Here is a 20,088-nt window from a genome sequence, read left to right on the forward strand (position 1 = left end):
AAATGTTAAATAAGACTGGTCCCAAGACCGATCCTTGAGAAACTCTGCTAGAAACCTCCCTCCAGACTGACAGTTCACCTTTCAGGAGGACTTGTTGCAATCTCCCCTTTAAATAGTTTCTTATTCACCCTTCTATTCTCAAATTAATCTCCATCTTCTCCAATTAAACTAATAATTTCCCATGTGAAACTATACCAAATGCCTTACTGAAATCCAGTTAGATTAGATCTGCTGCATTTCCTTTGTCTAAAAAATCAGTTATTTTCTTAAAGAAGGGGATTCAGGTTGGTCTGGCACAATCTAACTTCTGTAAAACCATGCTATATTTTATCCCAATTACTGCTTACTTCTGTGGCCTTAACTACTTTCTCTTTCAAAATTTGTTCCAAGACCTTGCATACAATTGAGGTCAAACAGGATTGTAGTTTCTTGGATCACTTTTTTTGTTGTTGCTATTTTAAAAATAGATACTACGTTAGCAATTCTCCAGTCATTGGGTACAACCTCTGAGTTTACAGATTCATAAAAATCCTTATTATTGGGATTGCAATTTCATAGAATCAAAGAATATCAGGGCTGGAAAGGACCTCAGGAGGTCATCTAGTCCAGTGCTTCTCAAAGCCGGTCCGCAGCTTATTCAGGGAAAGCCCCTGGCGGTCCAGGCTGGTTTGTTTACCTGACACGTCCACAGGTTTGGCTGATCACGGCTCCCACTGGCCGCAGTTCGCCATCTCAGGCCAATGGGAGCTGTGGGAAGCGGCACGGGCCGAGGGATGTGCTGGCCGCCCTTCCCGCAGCCCCCATTGGCCTGGGGTGGCGAACCGCGGCCAGTGGGAGCTGCGATCGGCCAAACCTGTGGACATAGCAGATAAACAAACCAGCCTGGACCGTCACAGGCTTTCCCTGAACAAGCAGTGGACCAGCTTTGAGAAGCACTGATCTAGTCCAAACCCCTGCTCAAAGCAGGACCAATCCCCAACTAAATCATCCCAGCCAGAGCTTGGTCAAGCCTGACTATGTGCCAGTTCCTTTAATATTCTTAAATGGAGATTATCTGGGCCCCCTCATTTAGTCCCATTAAGCTGCTAAATTTGACTTCCACCTCTGATGTGGTAATTTCTACTTCCATATCCTCACTCCCATTAGCCACCCTGCCACTACCTAAACTCTTCATTACCCTTATTAAAAACTGAGGCAACGTATGTGTTTGTGTGTTGGACCATGCCTTGATTATTAATCTTTAATCTCCACCCCATCCCAAGTGCTTAAATTGGCCTATTATGGTGAAAATTGAAGTTTACATTTTTCAGTACTAACTTTCATCTTTTTCTTGTTTTCTGTAATCCACAACACGTAACTTCCATACAGTAGACACATCCCTTTTGGAGCAACCATGTTCCTCCCGTTCAGCAGACTCTATAGCCTTCTTGAATTCTGCTTGTATCTGAGCTTGCTTCTTATCATTCAACATCTGCCTGTGAGTAGTCAAGGCTTTTAACTGCTCTTCACTAAGACATCCCTGTAACCACAAAGGGCAAACCACTCAGCTTCATGTGTCTATCAGTAAAAAAGTCTGTTATAGATTTTGAAAAAGTCTTCTCTAAATATACAAGATTAATTTTCATTTCATTAATATAACAGGATTTCAGAACTATTATTATATATTATCATACAAAGGGGCCCCGATCTTGGTTAGGCCCTCTAGGTATTATTGGAATGCAAATAATAAGCATTTTACAGCACCATAAATACATACATTTTACAAAACATTGACAAAGTCAAAGTCACTGACTCTATGGTCTTATTACAGTCAAAAGCCCTGATCCTACAAATGCTTAGGCATGTGCTCTGCTTTATAATAGACACAATGGGACTACTCACTACTTGGCATGTCGCTAAGTGTCTGTGCTTGAATGAAGATTGGGAGAAATGGCAAACACAGGCTGGAGCTGGAAAAGGAGGAAGACTGGGAGCAAGGACAGCAATCACTTAGGTGAAAAGTACATGAGTTTTGAGGGTCACATCATGGGTTTGTTGTTTTTTACTTTAGTAGAAAGCAAACCTGGATCAATTTCTTTTGCACAAACATAAAATAGGACAAAGGCATAAAACTACAAACATTAACTTTAATTACATTGATTGCTGAGTTGGTTGTATTGAAAGTATAGATTTGTTTGGTGAATCTCTCTCAAACTGCTACTCAGTTTCTTTAGTGATTTTTGTATGTACCAGGTTCTTGTAGAGGTCTTGTTATAATTCCATGGGGGAGGGAAACACAAGCATGGCGAGAAGCACCAATTGTTATTGCACCGCAAATATTTGGTAAATATTTACTCTAATAGAAAAATTATGTAGATACTACTAATAATTAGGGTTGTCAAGCGGTTAAAAAAAATCAATTGTGATTAATCGGGTGATTATAAAAATTAATCACGATTCATTGCGCTGTTAATAATAGAATACCATTTATTTAAATATTTTTGGGTGCTTTCTACATTTTCAAATATAATTATTTCAGTACAACACACCATACAAAGTGTACAGTGCTCACTTTATATTTATTTTTAATACAAATATTTGCACTGAAAAAAACAAAAGAAATAGTATTTTTCAATTCACCTAATACAAGTAGTGCAGTGTAATCTCTTTATCATGAAAGTTGAACTTACAAATGTAGAATTATATACAAAAAAACCTGCATTCAAAAATAAAACAAATGGAAAAAGAGCCTACAAATCCAATCAATCCTACTTCTGGTTCAGCCAATTGCTCAAACAAGTTTGTTTACATTTGCAGAAGATAATGCTGCCTGCTTCTTGTTTACAATGTCACCTGAAAGTGAGAACAGGCATTTGCATGGCACTGTTGTAGCCGCTGTCGCAAGATATTTACATGCCAGATGCTCTAAAGATTCATATGTCCCTTGATGCTTCAACCACCATTCCAGAGGACATGCGTCCAGGCTCATGACGGGTTCTGCTCGATAATGATCCAAAACAGTGAGTGCTGATGCATGTTCATTTTCATCATCTGAGTCAAATGCTACCAGCAGAAGGTTGATTTTCTTTTTTGGTGGTTTGGGTTCCGTAGTTTCCGCATCGGAGTGTTGCTCTTTTAAGACTTCTGAAAGCATGCTCCACACCTCATCCCTCTCAGATTTTGGAAAGCACTTCAGATTCTTAAATCTTGCATCAAGTGCTGTAGCTATCTTTAGAAATTTCACATTGGTGTCTTCTTTGCATTTTGTCATATTTGTAGTGAAAGTGTTCATAAAACGAACAACATGTGCTGGGTCATCATCCGAGACTGCTATAACATGAAATATATGGCAGAATGAGGGTAAAACAGAGAAGGAGACATACAATTCTCCCCCAAGGAGTTCAGTCACAAATTTAATTAACACGTTATTTTTTTAATGAGCCTCATCAGCATGGAAGCATGTCCTCTGGAATGATGGCTGAAGCATGAAGAGGAATATGAATCTTTAGTGCATCTGGCAAGTAAATAGTTTGCGACGCCAGCTACAACAGTGCCATGCGAATGCCAACCATTAAGAGAAACAAGTTTGTAATTAAAAAGTGGGCAGCATTATATCCCGTAAATGTAAACAAACTTGTTTCTCTTAATGGTTGGCTGAACGAGAAGTAGGACTGAGTGGACTTGTAGGCTCTAAAGTTTTACATTGTTTTGTTTTTGAGCGCAGTTATGTAACAAAAAACCCTACATTTGTAAGTTGCACTTTCATGATAAAGATACTTGTATGAGGTGAATTGAAAAATACTATTTCTTTTGTTTATCATGTTTACAGTGCAAATATTTGTAGTAAAAAATAATATAAAGTGAGCACTGTACACTTTGCATTTTGTGTTGCAACTGAATCGATACATTTGAAAATGTAGAAAAACATCCAAAAATGTTTAATAAATGTCAATTGGTATTCTATTGTTTAACAGTGCAATTAATCACGATTAATTTTTTTAATCGCGATTATTTTTTTGAGTTAATCACGTGAGTTAACTGCGATTAATCGACAGCCCTAATAATAAATAATAACAATAATAATAAAAAACATTATGAAAATAATTTTGTAGAGCCATATATTTACAGATTTGTAAAATTTCACCATTCACAGTTGGACACTTAACTCCAGAGAAGAGCTGATCAAAATTTGGAATTTTCCATTCACAGGGAATTTCAGTATTTTGAAATTTGGTTTCAGATTCATTCAAACTGAAACCAAATATTACAAATTTTCTCATGAAACTGGCAGATTCAAAAAAATTGTGTTTGGGAGACACTGAAACACAGTGTTTTTGAAACAAAATGTTTTTGAAACAAAACATGCTCCCCAATCCCCAGCAGCTGCCAGTGAACTTGACATGATTCATGTCAGTTTCACTGCTTCCCGCCACTAAATAGTAAGTCCAAAATATGAACAGACTGCAGAGCTGAGAGCCTCAACTCAGAGCCACAGCTTGAGCCAGGGCTCCCAGGACCTCCAAGGCTACCAGGCTCCTAGCTCTGAAGCAGAAATGTTGGAAGCCAGGGACCCTAAAAACCTGAGGTCCCTGGCCCATAAGCAGACTGCATGGTGGACCTAGTTGGGTTCCATTAGAACCCTAGCAGCCAGGGTATCTCTGGAAACGTGCCTGTGACTGAGTGAAAGTTAGCTGAACCTGACTCATTTTCACAAGAAATTTTGAGTGTGACAAACTGGCATTTTCTGATGAAACTGTTTAGTCAAAAAATTTCTGTTCAGCTCAACTCTAGAGTACATCTTTTAACACCTTATAAATCCACTAGTAAAATATTTATTTAATTCAATAAACATCTTTTATATTTATTTTTATTAATATGTTTGTTTTTATGGAGAACTGGGAAACTTCTTTCATAAAAATAAATCAGAATTGTGACTCAGTTCCCCCATCCCCTCTTGTATTGTTACTCATCCCTTAAATGAGATGTGACAGATGTGAGACCTTGGAAACATGGAAAACTTCAAAGACTATTACATTGAGATATGCCAAATGCTACAGACACATAATATTCATAGATCTTTGTATTAATAAGTTTTCTGTGTGTATCTTTATGTTTCTGGTTCCCTGTATGTGTTTCCTATGGAATATGGAATCACAGGGATAGGGGCAGGAGCACCGCCAGCTTTTTTGCCGCCCTAGGCGGCGGAAGGTCCCGCTCCCGAAATACCGCCTCCGACAGAGGCGGTGGAAGGTCCCGCTCCTGAAATACAGACGACAACTGGGGCGGCCGAAGATCCGGCCGCCGCAGTCGCCGCCCCCCAAACGTTAGTGCCCTAAGTGACCGCCTAAGTCGCCTAATGGGTTGCGCCGGCCCTGGATAGGGGTTGATTAATGCTGAGTCCCAGTGCCAATTATGTAGATACCCAATCTTTAAAGCTTTTCCCCCTAGGGAAAAGGGCACTGACTAGTTATACCTGTTTCATGAGCCCTCAGGAACAAGCCCCCAAATTGTAATAATGTGTCAGTCTGAATTGAGTCAGAGATCCCTCACTTAATCCACAAACTTACATGAGACTGTAACCAAGAGGGCAAAACCCTGCTGGAAGGGTTGGAATGACTTTGAAAACACACTGGGTCGCCACATGGAAGATGGTTGACATCTGATAAACTTAGCATGCACATAGACTATTTATTGTTTTATTACATGTTTCCTCTATAATGCTTTTGTCCAAAATAAATATACTGGGTTTTGTAAAAGCTGGCTGGTCACTGGTAAATGCTGTCACAGAGAGCAGAACTGCAGGTGCTGGACTAAAAGTCAGACCTGCTGGGATAAGCACAGTGAATTGCCGGGGGCTGCAACCCTAATACTCTGGTCTGGAAGGAAAAGGAACATTGGTTCTTGTCCTTAGGCCACTAGCCATCACCTTTCTAAGACCCAAAGAGATGCCCTTGAAGAGACCACAAATGTAGCAGAGCTGTAGGTAACTGTGACAGTTCTAACAGACCAATACTAGTGAACGAAAAAATGCAACAAAATTTGAATCCTTCATGCAATCTTTTAAAATTATTTTAATCTGAATTCTTATTTAATGATCAGCACACTGCAGAACATCTCACAAGAAGGCAACAGGCAATACTAATTTAAGGTCATATCATGTCCTTGAATCCAGCAGAAACTACTATTGAATAAAAACAATGGAGATTCCACATGTATTTGAGGGTAGTATTCACAATTAATAATTACCTCCATACAACCAGGATCAGATGCATTCTGAATTGCTTCATAAAGCTCTGCACCATCTTGCAAAGTATGAATCTGCTGTCTGGTGAGTGTGCGCGATCTCAGTGCTCTTCTTTGAGGTTTGTCTGTTTTAAAAAAATGTTAATGTTATATCCAAACTGCTACAATCTAAATAAAAAAAAACAATTAAAAATGTGATGTAGAAAGCTCATTAGAGTAGCCAAAGTGTGTCTGAATGAAAATATCAGGCTGAGTCTATATACAAGAATTCACTTTTTTTAGTAATACAAGTGGCAGAAAGTCTACTGTTCCCTTGGATTTCACATAGTAGAAAGTGGTATAAGCTCACTGTAGAATCACTGGAGACAGAAAATATCTATTAAAAAGGAAAGTCATCTTTGCCATATAAGAGGGATAAAATATTTTTTGCAATTAGGTGGCTGAACTACTTTACTTTTATATTTTAATGGCATGTGAATCTATATCAGTGTGTTGATTCAAGACAAGTCAGGACCTCTTTGTGTAGGGTAGAGGGAAAAGGAGCTGATACGTAATAATGTTATGATTACTACAGGAACTGCTAAGCAATATTCTAAGAATAATGAGATGTAACAATTTTATGTTATATGGGACCTAGTCAGTGAAGGGAAGTTGTTGTATATTGGGTTATAAGACCTTCCTGTACGAATGTATTGCTATAGCGTAAGAAGGGGTTGCAGGAAGAACAAACAGAAAGGCAACATGTCTCCTTAGATAAGCAAACTCTTGCCAAACACTTGGGGTGGCAATTATAAGACAATGGCATACTTCCAGGCTCCAGGCCGAAGTGACACAGCTGTTTTGCCAGGCCAGAAACGAGAGATGAAAAGGACAAAATTAAAAAGAGCTTCTCAGAAGTAGAAGAGGGGCTCAGTTGTGAGTGAGCTCTGAAAGAAAGACATGCTGTCAGGCTCGATGGAGGAGTCTGAAGGAGCTGGACCTTCCCAGACTCGGAATGGTAAGTTTTAGGGAAAAGCAGGCATTCATAAAGGCTAGTTTATTATTTTTAAAGTATATTTTTCTTAAAGGCTTTTATTCTAATAAATAATATTTTGCTTAAAGGAGGATGATTGGTCTCTCATTACCACTGTCATTGCTCCCAGAAGGCAAAATGTGTGAGCTTAAATCAGATTTGTTGAGGCAATCATGGGTAGTTAGCAGGGGATTATTCCCCAGGGCCTGGTAGGAGAGTGGAAGAATCACTTGATTCCACCCCATGTCTTGATCTCATAAATATATAGAACAAATGGAAGAAAGAGCAAGTTGATAGTAATGAATATAAATCAGAAGTTATGAATTGTAGAAAACTGATAAAGGACGCAAAAGGACACGTGGAGAACTCTATGGCCAACAGAGTTAAAGACAATGAAGGCGGAGTTTTAAGTACATTAAAAACAAAAAAAAACCCTTAACAATGGAATTGATCCTTTACTAGATAAAAATGGTAGAATTGTCAATATTAATGCAGAAAAGAGAAAATATTTCTTTTCTTTACTTAGGAAAATCAGATTATATAAGTAATATCATGTGATGAGTATCAGGGGGTAGCCGTGTTAGTCTGCATCTACAAAAACAACAAGGAGTCTGGTGGCACCTTAAAGACTAACAGATTTATTTGGGCATAAGCTTTCGTGAGTTAAAACCTCACTTCTTCGGATGCTCCGAAGAAGTGAGGTTTTAACTCACGAAAGCTTATGCCCAAATAAATCTGTTAGTCTTTAAGGTGCCACCAGACTCCTTGTTGATCATGTGATGAAACACTTTTCATTCCAATAGTAACTTAGGAGAATGCTAAATAGGAGTTACTACAGTTAGGATTTTTTAAAACAGCAGGTCCATATAACTTGCATGCAAGAGTTTTAAAAGAGCTGGCCGAGGAGCTCACTGGATCACTAATGTTGCTTTTCAGTAAATCTTGGAACTTTGGAGACGTTCCAAAGGACAGTGAGAAAACTAATGTTGTGTGTTAATATTTAAAATGGATTAACAGGACATCCTGTGTAATTATAGGCCTGTCAACCTGACATTGATCTTTGGCAAATAATACAGCACATGATACATGACTCAAATAATGAACTATTTTGTCCTCCTTTAATTCTTTATGTTAATCAACATGGTTTATGGAAAAAAACAGACCCTGTAAAACTAAGGTTTTGGTTTTTTACAAGATTACAAGTTTTGTTGATAAAGGTAATAGTGTAGATGTAATATACTTAGACGTCTGTAAGGCACGGAACTTGGTACCATACGATGATTAAAAAAAATAGAATGACATAAAATGAACATGGCACACATTAAATGGATTAAAAACTACTTAATGGACAGGTCTCAAAATGCAATGTAAACAGGGAATCCTCAAGTGAATGTGTTTCTAGTGGGGTCCCACAGGGATCAGTTCTTGACCCTATGCTATTTTACATTTTTATCAGTGACGTGGAAGGAAACATAAAATCATCACCTACAAAATTTGCAGATGACACACAGACTGGGGAATGGTATGTGACACAGGCAGGCCAGGTACCAAGGCTACAGACATTAGTTAAGAAATGATAAACTCATAGCTGGAGACCAGAGCAGTTCACTTATGTGTTGCTCAAAACAGGTATTAGTCTTATAAGAATGTGTTTAGACTCCATAGAATGCTGGTAAATTGCTAATGCATTAAAGACAGGTTTCAGAGTAGCAGCCGTGTTAGTCTGTATCCGCAAAAAGAACAGGAGTACTTGTGGCACCTTAGAGACTAACAAATTTATTAGAGCATAAGCTTTCGTGGGCTACAGCCCACTTCTTCGGATGCATATAGAATGGAACATATACTGAGGAGATATATATATACACACATACATACAGAGAGCATGAACAGGTGGGAGTTGTCTTACCAACTCTGAGAGGCCAATTAAGTAAGTGAACAAAAACTTCTGAAGTGATAATCAAGATAGCTCAGTACAGACAGTTTGATAAGAAGTGTGAGAATACTTACACGGGGAGATAGATTCAATGTTTGTAATGGCTCAGCCATTCCCAATCCTAAATTGATCGTATCTAGTTTGCATATCAATTCCAGCTCAGCAGTCTCTCGTTGGAATCTGTTTTTGAAGTTTTTCTGTTGTAAGATAGCCACCCGCAGGTCTGTCATTCAATGACCAGACAGGTTAAAGTGTTCTCCTACTGGTTTTTGAGTATTATGATTCCTGATGTCAGATTTGTGTCCATTAATTCTTTTGCGTAGAGACTGTCCGGTTTGGCCAATGTACATGGCAGAGGGGCATTGCTGGCACATGATGGCATATATCACATTGGTAGATGTGCAGGTGAACGAGCCCCTGATGGTATGGCTGATGTGATTAGGTCCTATGATGATGTCACTTGAATAGATATGTGGACAGAGTTGGCATCGGACTTATGCTCTAATAAATTTGTTAGTCTCTAAGGTACCACAAGTACTCCTGTTCTTAATGTATTAAACTTATTTTGTAATGTCTGTATTCCATGCTATAAGGAAATATGTACGTTTTGCTTTATAACTGAAAATATTTGCTCTAAACTTCTGAACTCAGATGGGAAGAGTGTTTCCTGCCACCATCCAGAAGAACAATCAAAATCAGATGGGAACATCGCAATACAAAGGATTGATTAATGGCCCTATCGCATTTTAGAAATACCACATGCAAGGAAGCTGGTCTATGGACTTGGAGGCTGAATGATGGAAATGAAAAAAAGACACAGGAAGATGTTAGATCTCTCTGCAGTTTGAACTCTGACAGGGCCAGAGACTCTAAACTGAGAGGCAGAAACGCCCAGGAGTTTTCTGCTCTGAAAGCCATCTTGAATTGACAGAGATGTAGTATCTTTAAAAATCATAGATGGTAACTCGTTTGTGTTTATGTTTGCTTGCTTTAGCCTGGAAATAAGAGAATTATTTCTTTTTTCTAGTTAATAAACCTTTAAGTTAGGGCACGTCTTCACTACCCGCCGGATCGGTGGTTAGCAATCGATCTATTGGGGATCGACTTATCGCGTCTAGTGAAGACGCGATAAAATCGATCCCTGATTGCTCTGCCGTTGACTCCGGAAATCCACTGTGGCAAGAGGCGGAAGCGGAGTCGACGGCGGCGCGGCAGCGGTCGACTCGCCGCCATCCTCACAGTCAGGTAAGTCAACCTAAAATACGCAACTTCAGCTACACTATTCACGTAGCTGAAGTTGCGTATCTTAGGTCGACCCCCCGACTCCGCCCCCCCCCCCCCCAGTAGTGTAGACCTAGCCTTAGTTTATTACAGGATTGGCTACAGGCGTTGTCTTTGGTGTGATATCTAAGATACAGATCGATCTGGGGTAAATGACTGGTCTCTTGGGACTGGAAGCAACCTGAATATTGTGTGATTTTTGGTTTAAGTAACCATTTATCACTAAATCCAGTTTGCCTGGGTGGCAAAATAGCCTGGAGATTCTAAGGCAGAGTTTCTCAAATGCGGCCACTGTGGCCGCATGTGGCCACCAGGGGCTTTTCTTGCAGCCACAACCTCCTTGGCAGTGATGCGGGAGGAAGGGGGAAAAGCAGTGGTCCTGCCCCAAGGGCCACCAACAAGAGACACAAATGCTAGAGGAACAGGCAGCTAGTGAGTTCCCCACTTTCCCTGGGATGTAGGCTCGGGCTCCAGCTCCAGGGTGGCAGACAGCAGGCTCTGGTCACAGGGCTCAAACCCCCAACGGCAGGGCTACCCCCTATCACCCTTGACCCCCGCCAGCCCGTCATGCATGATGTCCCCCACATCCCCCCTACTGAACTCCCTATCCAAGGCTTAATTTGTCCCTGGGCTTGCCAGGACTGAATAAGTCTGCTGCTGTGAAAAGTTATATTTGTTAATACCACTTTTAACAGCAGTAGACTTACTAGCTAGCAAGTCTTTTAACAAAAGCAGCCAAAAAAAGCAAAAGAAACGACAACAAAAATGACAAGAACCTGCAGAGCACCTTATTTGTGTTTCTATTCTGTTAAGGTCCTGTAAAGGAGAGAGACAACTGTACATTATTTTTATTATTGAGTCTGCAAAAATATTCAATAAATTACAATGATTTGGACATGTGTTTGCATTTATATTTGTTTTTTCTAAAGGTAATTAAGTATTTTAAGAAAAAATTGTCAGCACGGTCACCAGCAAGAGTTGGTGGCCGCACTTTGAGGCTACCAAAAAATTTGTTGTGAGAAACCCTGGTCTAGATACTACTTAGTACTTCCATGAGTGCAGGGGACTGGACTAGATGACCTCTCGAGGTCCCTTCCAGTCCTATGATTCTATGATTTAACTTAACAAGGTAGAAGTTAAGAGGGGTGACAATCACAGGTTATAAGTACTTACAGGGGGAACAGATATCCGATAGTAGAGGGCTCTTGAATCTTACTGACAAAAGTTTAACAAAATCCAATGGCTGGAAGCTGAAGCTAGACAAATTCAGGAAATATGGCATAAACCTGTAGCAGTGAGGGTAATTAACCATTGGAACAACTTACCAGAGGTTGTGGGGGGCCATCATTGGCAATTTTAAAATCAAGATTGGATGTTTTTCTAAGAGATATGCTATAGTTCAAATAAGAACTATCTGGGAAAGTTCTATGGCCTGTATTATGCAGATCAGACTAGACCAGTGGTTCTCTATCAGGGGCCTGGGGTCCCCTGGGGGGCCGTGAGCAGGTTTCAGGGGGGCCGCAAAGTAGGGCCGGCATTAGATTTGCTGGGGCCCAGGGAAAAAAGCATAAATCCCACTGCATGGGGCTGAAGCTATAGCCTGAACTTAGCTTTGCAGGGCCCCATGTGGCGTAGGACCCAAGGTAATTGCCCTGCTTGCTACCCCTAATGCTGGCCCTGGCTTTTATATGCAGAAGAACAGTTGGTGTGGCAGGCATGGGCTGTGGAGTTTTTATAGCATGTTGGTGGGGCCTCAGTAAGAAAAAAGTTGAGAATCCCTGATCTAGACCTGTGGTTTTCAAACTGCGGGTCGCAATCCAGTATTGGGTCCCGGAATGTAAGGCACTGGGTCGTGGTAGCTCTGGTCAGCACCACCGACTGGGCCAGTAAAAGTCCCGTCAGCAGTGCTGCCCAACTAAGGCATGCTAGTTCCTACCTGTTCTGACACCACGCTGCGCCCCGGAAGCAGCCAGCAGCAGGTCCGTTTCCTAGGTGGGGAGGGGGAGCATGGGGTTCCGCGCGCTGTCCCCCACCCCAAGCACCAGCTCTACACTCCCATTGGCTGGTTCCTGGGTGGCGGCTGTGCCTGCGGACGAGAGTCGTGCAGAGCTGCTTGCACGCCGCCGCCTAGGAGCTGGACCTGTTGCTGGCCGCTTCCTGGGTTCAGTGCAGTCCACAGTGCCAGGATAGGCAGGAAGCCTTCCTTAGCACCCTTGCTGCGCCACTGACTGGGAGCTGCCCGAAGTAAGCCCACACCCCAACCCCACGCCTCAATCTCCTGCCCCAGCCATGAGCCCCCCAAACCCAGAGCCCCCTCCTGCATCCCAAACTCCTCATCCCCAGCCCCACCCCAGAGCCTGCAACCCCCTCCCACACCCTGAGCTCCTCATTCCCGGCCCCACCCCACAGGCCTCACCCTCACACCCCAACCCTCTGCCCCTCCCACACCCCAAACCCCTCATCCCCAGCTCCGTTGGGTTGCAGGTATCAACAATTTTCTTCAACTGGGTCACCAGAAAAAAAAAAAGTTTGAAAAAAGAGACAGTTACCTTTTCCGTAACTGGTGTTCTTTGAGATGTGTTGCTCATGTTTATTCCACAATAGGTGTGCGTGCTCGTTACGTGCACTGGTACCGGAAGTTTTTCCCGTAGCAGTACCTGTAGGGGAGTGCCCCTAGTGACCCCTGGAGTGGCGCCTCCATGGCACAGTATAAGGGGCGCTGTGCGCTCCCCCAACCCTCAGTTCCTTTTTGCCAGACAACTCCGACAGAGGGGAAGGAGGGCAGGCTGTGGAATAGACATGAGCAACACATCTGGAAGAACACCAGTTACGGAAAAGGTAACTATCTTTTCTTCTTCGAGTGATTGCTCATGTGTATTCCACAATACGTGATTCCAAGCTATATCTGTTGGAGGTGGGAAGGAGTTCACAAACTCTTGGGACGGAGTACAGTCCTGCCAAACCCGGTGTCCTCCCTGGTCTGGGAGACCATCGCATAATACAAGGTGAACGTGTGAACTGAAGACCATGTGGCAGCCCTACAAATGTCCTGAATGGGGACATGGGCCAAAAAGGCAGCCAACGAGGCCTGCGCCCTAGTTGAGTGTGCCTTCACAGATGGTGCCGGAAGGATTCCTGCCAGGTCATAACAGGAATGGATGCACGAGGTGATCCAGTTGGAGAGCCGCTGAGTGGAGATCGGCCGACCTTTCATGCGCTCGGCCAAGGCGATGAACAGTTACAAGGACTTCCTGAACGGCTTAGTCCGCTCCAGGTAAAAAGCCAGAGCCCATCTCACATCCAGTGTGTGGAGGCGGCGCTCCTCACTGGACGCTTGGGGCAGAGGACGGGCAGAAAAATGTCCTAACCCATGTGATAGGCGGAGACCACCTTTAGGGGAAACAAAGCGTGTGGGCGGAGCTGGACCTTATCCTTATGAAACACTGTGTAGGGGGGCTCAGAGGTCAGGGCCCTGAGTTCCAAGACCCGCCTAGCCAACCTGATCATAACCAGGAAGGCCACCTTCCACGAGAGGTGTGACCAGGAGCATGTAGCTAGCGGCTCAAACGAGGCCCCCGTGAGATGGGCCAACACCAGGTTTAAGTCCCACTGTGGGACTGGGGGCCTAACATACAGGAAAGAGACAATCCAAACCCTTAAGGAATTGTCCAGTCATAGCATGTGAGAATACCGTGTGGCCATGCACCGGTGGGTGGAAGGCCAATATGGCCGCCAGGTGCACCTTGACTGACAAGGGCGCCAGGCCCTGGGCTTTAAGGTGAAAGAGGTAGTTCAGAATCAGTTGGATTGGGGCGGTCACTGGGGAAACGCCCTGCTCGTCCGTCCATCTGGAAAACTGAGACCACTTTGCCAAGTAGGCTCGGCATGTGGAGGGCCGCCTGCTTTCTAAGAGGACGCGCTGTACCCCTTCCAAGCACATCCTTTCCTCCCAGCCTAACCATTGAGCAGCCACGCTGTGAGGTGGAGTGCCACTAGGTTGGGGTGGAGAAGGCGGCCCTGGTCCTGGGAGAGTAGGTCTGGGCGGGACGGCAACGGCCACGGCGGGGTGACAACCAGGCCCGTGAGGGTCCCATACCAATGCTGCCTGGGCCATGCCGGGGCAATCAGAAGGACCAGGGCCTTGTCCATCTTTATCTTTTCCAGGACCTTACCAATCAGTGGGAACAGGGGAAAGGCATAGAGAAACTGACCTGACCAGGACGAAGGCATTGGAGATAGCGCCCCATCCCAGCCCTTCCCACCCCCCCCGGAGCAGAACTGGGGACAGCAATGGTTCTGCCGAGTCACGAACAGATTCACCTGGGGAGTTCCCCACATTTGGAAAAGTCTGTACACCACCTCTGGTTGGAGAGACCACTTGTGCTGAGAGGAAAAGTATCTGCTCAAGTGATCTGCCCGCGCATTCTGGGCGCCCAGTAGATGGAAGGCCTGTAAGCAGATGTTGTGGGCTATACAAAAGTCCCACAGCTTGAGGGCTTTGCGGCAGAGGATCAGCACCCCCTTGCCTTTTGATGTAGAACATTGAGGCCGTGTTGTCCGTGAGAACCCTGACCACCCGGCCCTCCAGGTGCGAGTGGAAAGCCATGCACACCAGCTGTACCGCCCTGAGTTCTTTGACGTTTATGTGGAGGGTCAGATCCTGAGCTGACCACAGACCTTGGGTCTGAACGTTCCCCACATGGGTCCCCCATCCCACGTCTGAGGTGTCGGACACCAGTTCCAGTGACGGGGCCCTGCAACTGAACGGGACCCCTTGGAGCATGTTTCTCGGGGAGGACTACCACCGTAGGGAGGTGATCACTGGCTTGGGCATCGTGAGGACTTTGTCCATCCTGTCCCTGGCCTGGGAGAACTCTGAGGCCAACCAGAGCTGAAAGGGCCTCATCCTGAGTCTGGTGTGACGGACCACATATGTGCATGCTGACATGTGACCGAAGAGCTAGAGGCACGCTCTGGCTATTGTCACCAGAAACATTGCGACCGTGTCGATGAGCCCCTTCAGGGTCTTGAACCTGTCCTGTGGGAGGGAGGCTCTGGCCGACGAGGCATCCAGGACCACCCCGATAAACTCTATGAGTTGTACCGGGACTAACGTGGACTTGGTGTTGTTTACCAACAGACCCAAAGCGGTGTATGTGGACAGAAGGAGCACCACATGATTCCGCACCTGCGACCAGGAGCTGCCCTTGACCAACCAGTCATCCTGATAGGGGAAGATCTGGACCCCCCGGCACCTGAGGTAGGCCGTTACCACTGACATACATTTCGTGAATACCCTGGGGGCAGTGGACAGGCCAAATGGGAGGACTGTAAATTGGTAGTGTTCCTGCCCCACCGTGAAACGGAGGAAGCGTCTGTGCCCTCGAATATATGAATGTGGAAGTACGCATCCTGCAGATTGAGGGTGGCGTACCAGTCCCCGGGATCCAGGAAGGGGATGATGGAGGCGAAGGAGACCATGTAGAACTTGAGCTTCACCATGTACTAGTTCAGGCCTCGCAGGTCCAAGAAGGGCCTGAACCCCCCTTTGGCCTTCAGGATAAGGAAATAGCGGGAGTAGTACCCCTTGCCTTTGAACTCCCCCGGTACCGCTTCCACTGCTCCTAGGCCCAGGAGCCAACCCACCGCCTGCTTGAGCAGAGCCTCGTGCAAGGGGTCTTCCAGGAGGGATGGGGGGGGGTGGTTGGGCAGGGTCGAAATAAACTGGAGGGTGTAGCCCGGGAGATGGTGTTGAGGACCCATCGGTCTGAGGTCAGCCGTGACCACTCCGGGAGGAAAGCACACAACCGATTGGAGAAGGGAAGCTTTATTGAGGGTAGATCCCTGATGAGAACTGGCAGGGCGCCCCCGGGCATCCAGTCAAAACCGCCTTTTCCCTGCCTGCTTGCCCTTGGATGACCCAAGCTGGGGGGCAGGCCGAGACTGCCTCTGTGGGTGCCTTTTATAGTCCCGTGACTTTTTATAAGTGGTCTTGTATTTTTAATGGGTGGCCTGAGTGGGAGTTTACTGCGGCTTGAACCTAGGTTTAGCCAGAGCTGGAACATAGAGACCCAGAGGCTGGAGTGTTGTGCGGGAGTCTTTCAGCCCATGCAGCTTTGTACCCATTTGTTCTGCAAACGGGTTTGCCGTCAAACGGGAGGTCCTGCAGGGAGGTCTGCGCCTCGCTGGAGAGCCCAGAGAGCAGGAGCCATGACGCCTTTCTCATGGACACCGTGGAGGCCATGGACCGCGTGGCCATGTCCGCTGCGTCCAAAGCTGCCTGCAGGGTTGCCCTGGCAGCTGTTGTGCCCTCCTCCACCAGCGCTTTGAACTCCTTCCTGTCGTGCTCCTGGAGGAAGTCCTCGAACTTGGGCAGGGAGCCCCTCAGATTGAACTCATACCGGCCCAGGAGAGCCTGGTGGTTTGCCACCTGTAACTGGAAGCTCGAGGACAAATACATTTTTCTTCCAAATGAGTCCAGCCTCCTTTAATCTTTATTTTTCAGGCCCTGCCGTTCCCTGTGGTTGACCAACTTGACCACCGGGAGTTAGGAGCAGGGTGGGTGTACAAGTATTCATGCCCCTTGGTGGGTACAAAATACCTGCGTTCCGCTCTCTTAGAGATGGGGGCCAATGACGCCGGGATTTGCCACAGGGCATTTGAAATTTTCACCATTCCTTAGTGGAGAGACAAGGCCACCCTGCCTGGTGCCAAGGAGGACAGTACATTAAACAGGGACTCCGAGGGCTCCTCCATCTCCTCTGTCTGCAGGTGGAGGCTTGATGCCAACCTTTTTAAGAGTTCTTGGTGGGCCCTAAAGTCCTCCTGCGCAATGGATGGAGGAGGGGCTGTAATTGCCTCATCTGGGGAGGGCAAGGAGGCCGGCGCGGTACTTTGTGTGTCCACTGGCACCGGAGGGTCCATAACCTGGTCAGTCTCCAGGCACGGTGTCGAGGATGTATGTCCCACCGACTCCTTCCTCGGAGGTCTGATGGTCCTTCTGAGGCTCTGGCCAAGTTGGGGGCCATGGTGCCCACTGGTACCATTGGGCTGGCCATGGGGCCCGGTGTCACTGCATCTGCTGTGGCACCGGCAGAGCCGGCTATTGGGCCTGGCTGGCGTGGCCTATCAATGGACGACTACAAAGGGAGGCCGGGCTGACATATGACCTGCTGCTGTCCCTGGACCGGGAGGAGTGGTGGTGCTGGGAGTGATGCTGACCATAGTACTGCAATTCTGACGTAGAGGACCTGTACCGTCGGTAACAGCTGCTCCGTGATCGGCTCCGGCGGGCGAACTCATGACGGCGATCGACGCCCAGGGCTGCGGGGGTGGTGCCGTGGTGGGGTCCTCGAGCGGGACAACGAACCGGAACGACGTCGGCGTTCGTGCCGTGACTGGCTGCGATAGCCCCTCCGGGACAAGGACCTTTGGCGTTGTCTGCCTCGGTCCCGTCAGTATTCACTCCTCGAGGCGGTGCGGTGCCGAGAGTCTTGGTCCGACGGAACCCAACCAGACAGCCTGGAGGGAGTTGAGGGCAATCCACGTGGATTTTGCCCTGAACGGTCACTGGGCAGCGAACGGCATCAGGAACGTTCCCTCGACCGAGACGGGGGTGACTGCGAAGATCCCAGCGGCGGCTTGCCTCTGGAGCACGGGGCCGACAACGGCGGTGCTCCTGGTACCGGCATGGACATAACATCCCAAGCCGCCTGCAGGGCCTCCGGTGTGGAGGGCATCTAGACAGGCCTGCTCTGAATGGGCCAGGCTACTCTGCTCGACTTGAGTCGGAGGCCTAGAGGCCAGTGGGAATCGAGGACTGCCCAACATGGGTCTAGCCTCTGTCCCAGGTTTACTCCAGGGCCACGACGAAGAAGGCCTCTTCCTAGCCTTCTTGGCATGCCCTGTGGACGGGGAGCGGTGCCGACTAGTCGATGGTGCTGAAGGGTCGCCGCGCACCGACACCACAGTGCTGGTGCCTACTCGAAGCGACGCACCAGAGCCAGAGTCAGTGCTGCCTCCATCAGAATAGCCCAGAGCCTAATGTCCCTTTCTCTCTTGGTCCAAGGCTTAAATGACTTGCAGATCTTGCAGCGATCGCTGAGATGGGTTTCCCCCAAACAGCGTAAACAGTCCACATGCGGATCACTCACTGGCATAGATCTCCTACAAGTGTCACATGACTTAAACCCCAGGGCATGGGGCATGCCCCAGCCCGGGCGCTTTAGCTAAACTAAACAACTAATTAACTACAGGTACCATACACTGAATGAACAAGCAATTTTGGGGATGAGCTACAGCAAAGCTGGAGCAGAGCAGTTCCGAAGCACCTTCACTGGCGGCAAGAAGGAACTGAGGGGGGGGTGTGCAGCCCTCCCTTATACCGCGCCATGGAGGCGCCACTCCAGGGGTCGCGAGGGATGCTCCCCTATGGGTACTGCTAGGAAAAAAACTTCCAGCACCAGTGCATGTGGTGAGCACACACACCTATTGTGGAATACACATGCGCAAATCACTCAAAGAAGAACCACTGATCTAGATCATCCTTGCCATGAGTGCAGGGGACTGGACTAGATGACCTCTCAAGGTCCCTTCCAGTCCTATGAATCTATGATTTAACTTAGCAAGGTATAATTTAAGGGGTGAGCTCCTGGAGTTCATCACTATGAGTCATGCTTTAATTATTCTTGTGGCTTTTTCCTGAATCCTTTCCACTGTTTCATCATTCTTCTTGAATTATGGACACCAGAACTAGACACAGTAGTCCAGCAGCAGTTGCACCAGTGCCAAATAGAGGGGTATACAGACTCTGCACTCCTACTTGAGAGTTCTTGATGATGCATAGAAGGATCTAATTAGCCCCATTGGCCTCAGTGTCTCACTGGGAGCTCATGTTCAGCTGATTACCACCTTGACCCTGAAGTCTTTTTCAGAGTTAACTGCTTCCCAGGATAGAATCCCTCATCCTGTAAATATGGCGTATGTTCCTAGATCTATAACTTCATTGGGCCATATTAAAACACACAGTTTTTGTTTGTGCCCAGCTTACCAAGCAATCCAGGTTGTTGTGGATCAGTGATCTGTCCGCGTCACTATTTACCATGTCATGCTGTCAGGAGGGGCTCACGACCTTGAGTGGCTACCTCAGGGAAGACTAATAAAAATAGGGCAGACACCCCAAACTGGTGGTATGTTCTATAATTAGATTTCAGCAAGACAGTAAGAAATGTGAACTCCTGGATCACTGTAGCAGGCTCACTATGGAGTCACAGACAGTCCCCTACATGATCACAGTGGTCTCTTCTGGCCTTAGAATCTATGAACCTGGTGATAGCTAGAGGCCTGAGACCAGAAGAATTCAGAGATGCAGTTCACCAGAAATTGCGACAACAACCTCACTCAACTATCAGTGACTCTATACTTGTATCTGTGTATTCCAAGTCTACACCTCACAGGAACAAGTCCTAAATTATGTACAAAAATCTGTTAACAAGTTACAGTAGAACTTCAGAATTACAAACACCAGAGTTATGAACTGACCAGTCAACCACGCATTTAATTTGGCGGCAGCAGCAGCAAAGACACAGACATACACAAATTAAAAAAAAAAAAAAAAGCAAATACAGCACAGTACTGTGTT

At 46.1% G+C, this 20,088-nt stretch overlaps 2 protein-coding genes across 16 annotated transcripts in view; one reads left to right on the forward strand and one right to left on the reverse strand.

Moving 5' to 3' along the window:
• Window positions 1–20,088, forward strand: part of N4BP2L2 (NEDD4 binding protein 2 like 2) — a 667,270-nt gene that overhangs the window by 168,275 nt on the left and 478,907 nt on the right. The gene's annotated exons all lie outside the window — the stretch shown is intronic.
• The window catches only part of BRCA2 (BRCA2 DNA repair associated), an 80,212-nt gene that overhangs the window by 11,112 nt on the left and 49,012 nt on the right, over window positions 1–20,088 (reverse strand). For 10 of the 11 annotated variants that reach the window (XR_010600911.1, XR_010600912.1, XR_010600910.1 and 7 more), the window contains 2 exons: window positions 6,226–6,347; window positions 1,318–1,519 (listed from right to left, as the gene is read on the reverse strand). Coding sequence is in view for 7 of the 11 variants with exons in the window: in XM_024105103.3 (XP_023960871.2) it covers window positions 1,318–1,519; window positions 6,226–6,347 (324 nt within the window). In the remaining 4 variants the exon portion in view is untranslated. Of the gene's footprint in view, window positions 1–1,317; window positions 1,520–2,444; window positions 3,310–6,225; window positions 6,348–20,088 lie in introns of those variants that run through there. The other variant, XM_065594407.1, reaches the window with a different exon arrangement.

This window comes from Chrysemys picta, chromosome 1, assembly GCF_011386835.1.
Source record: "Chrysemys picta bellii isolate R12L10 chromosome 1, ASM1138683v2, whole genome shotgun sequence".
Taxonomy (NCBI): Eukaryota; Metazoa; Chordata; order Testudines; family Emydidae; genus Chrysemys; species Chrysemys picta.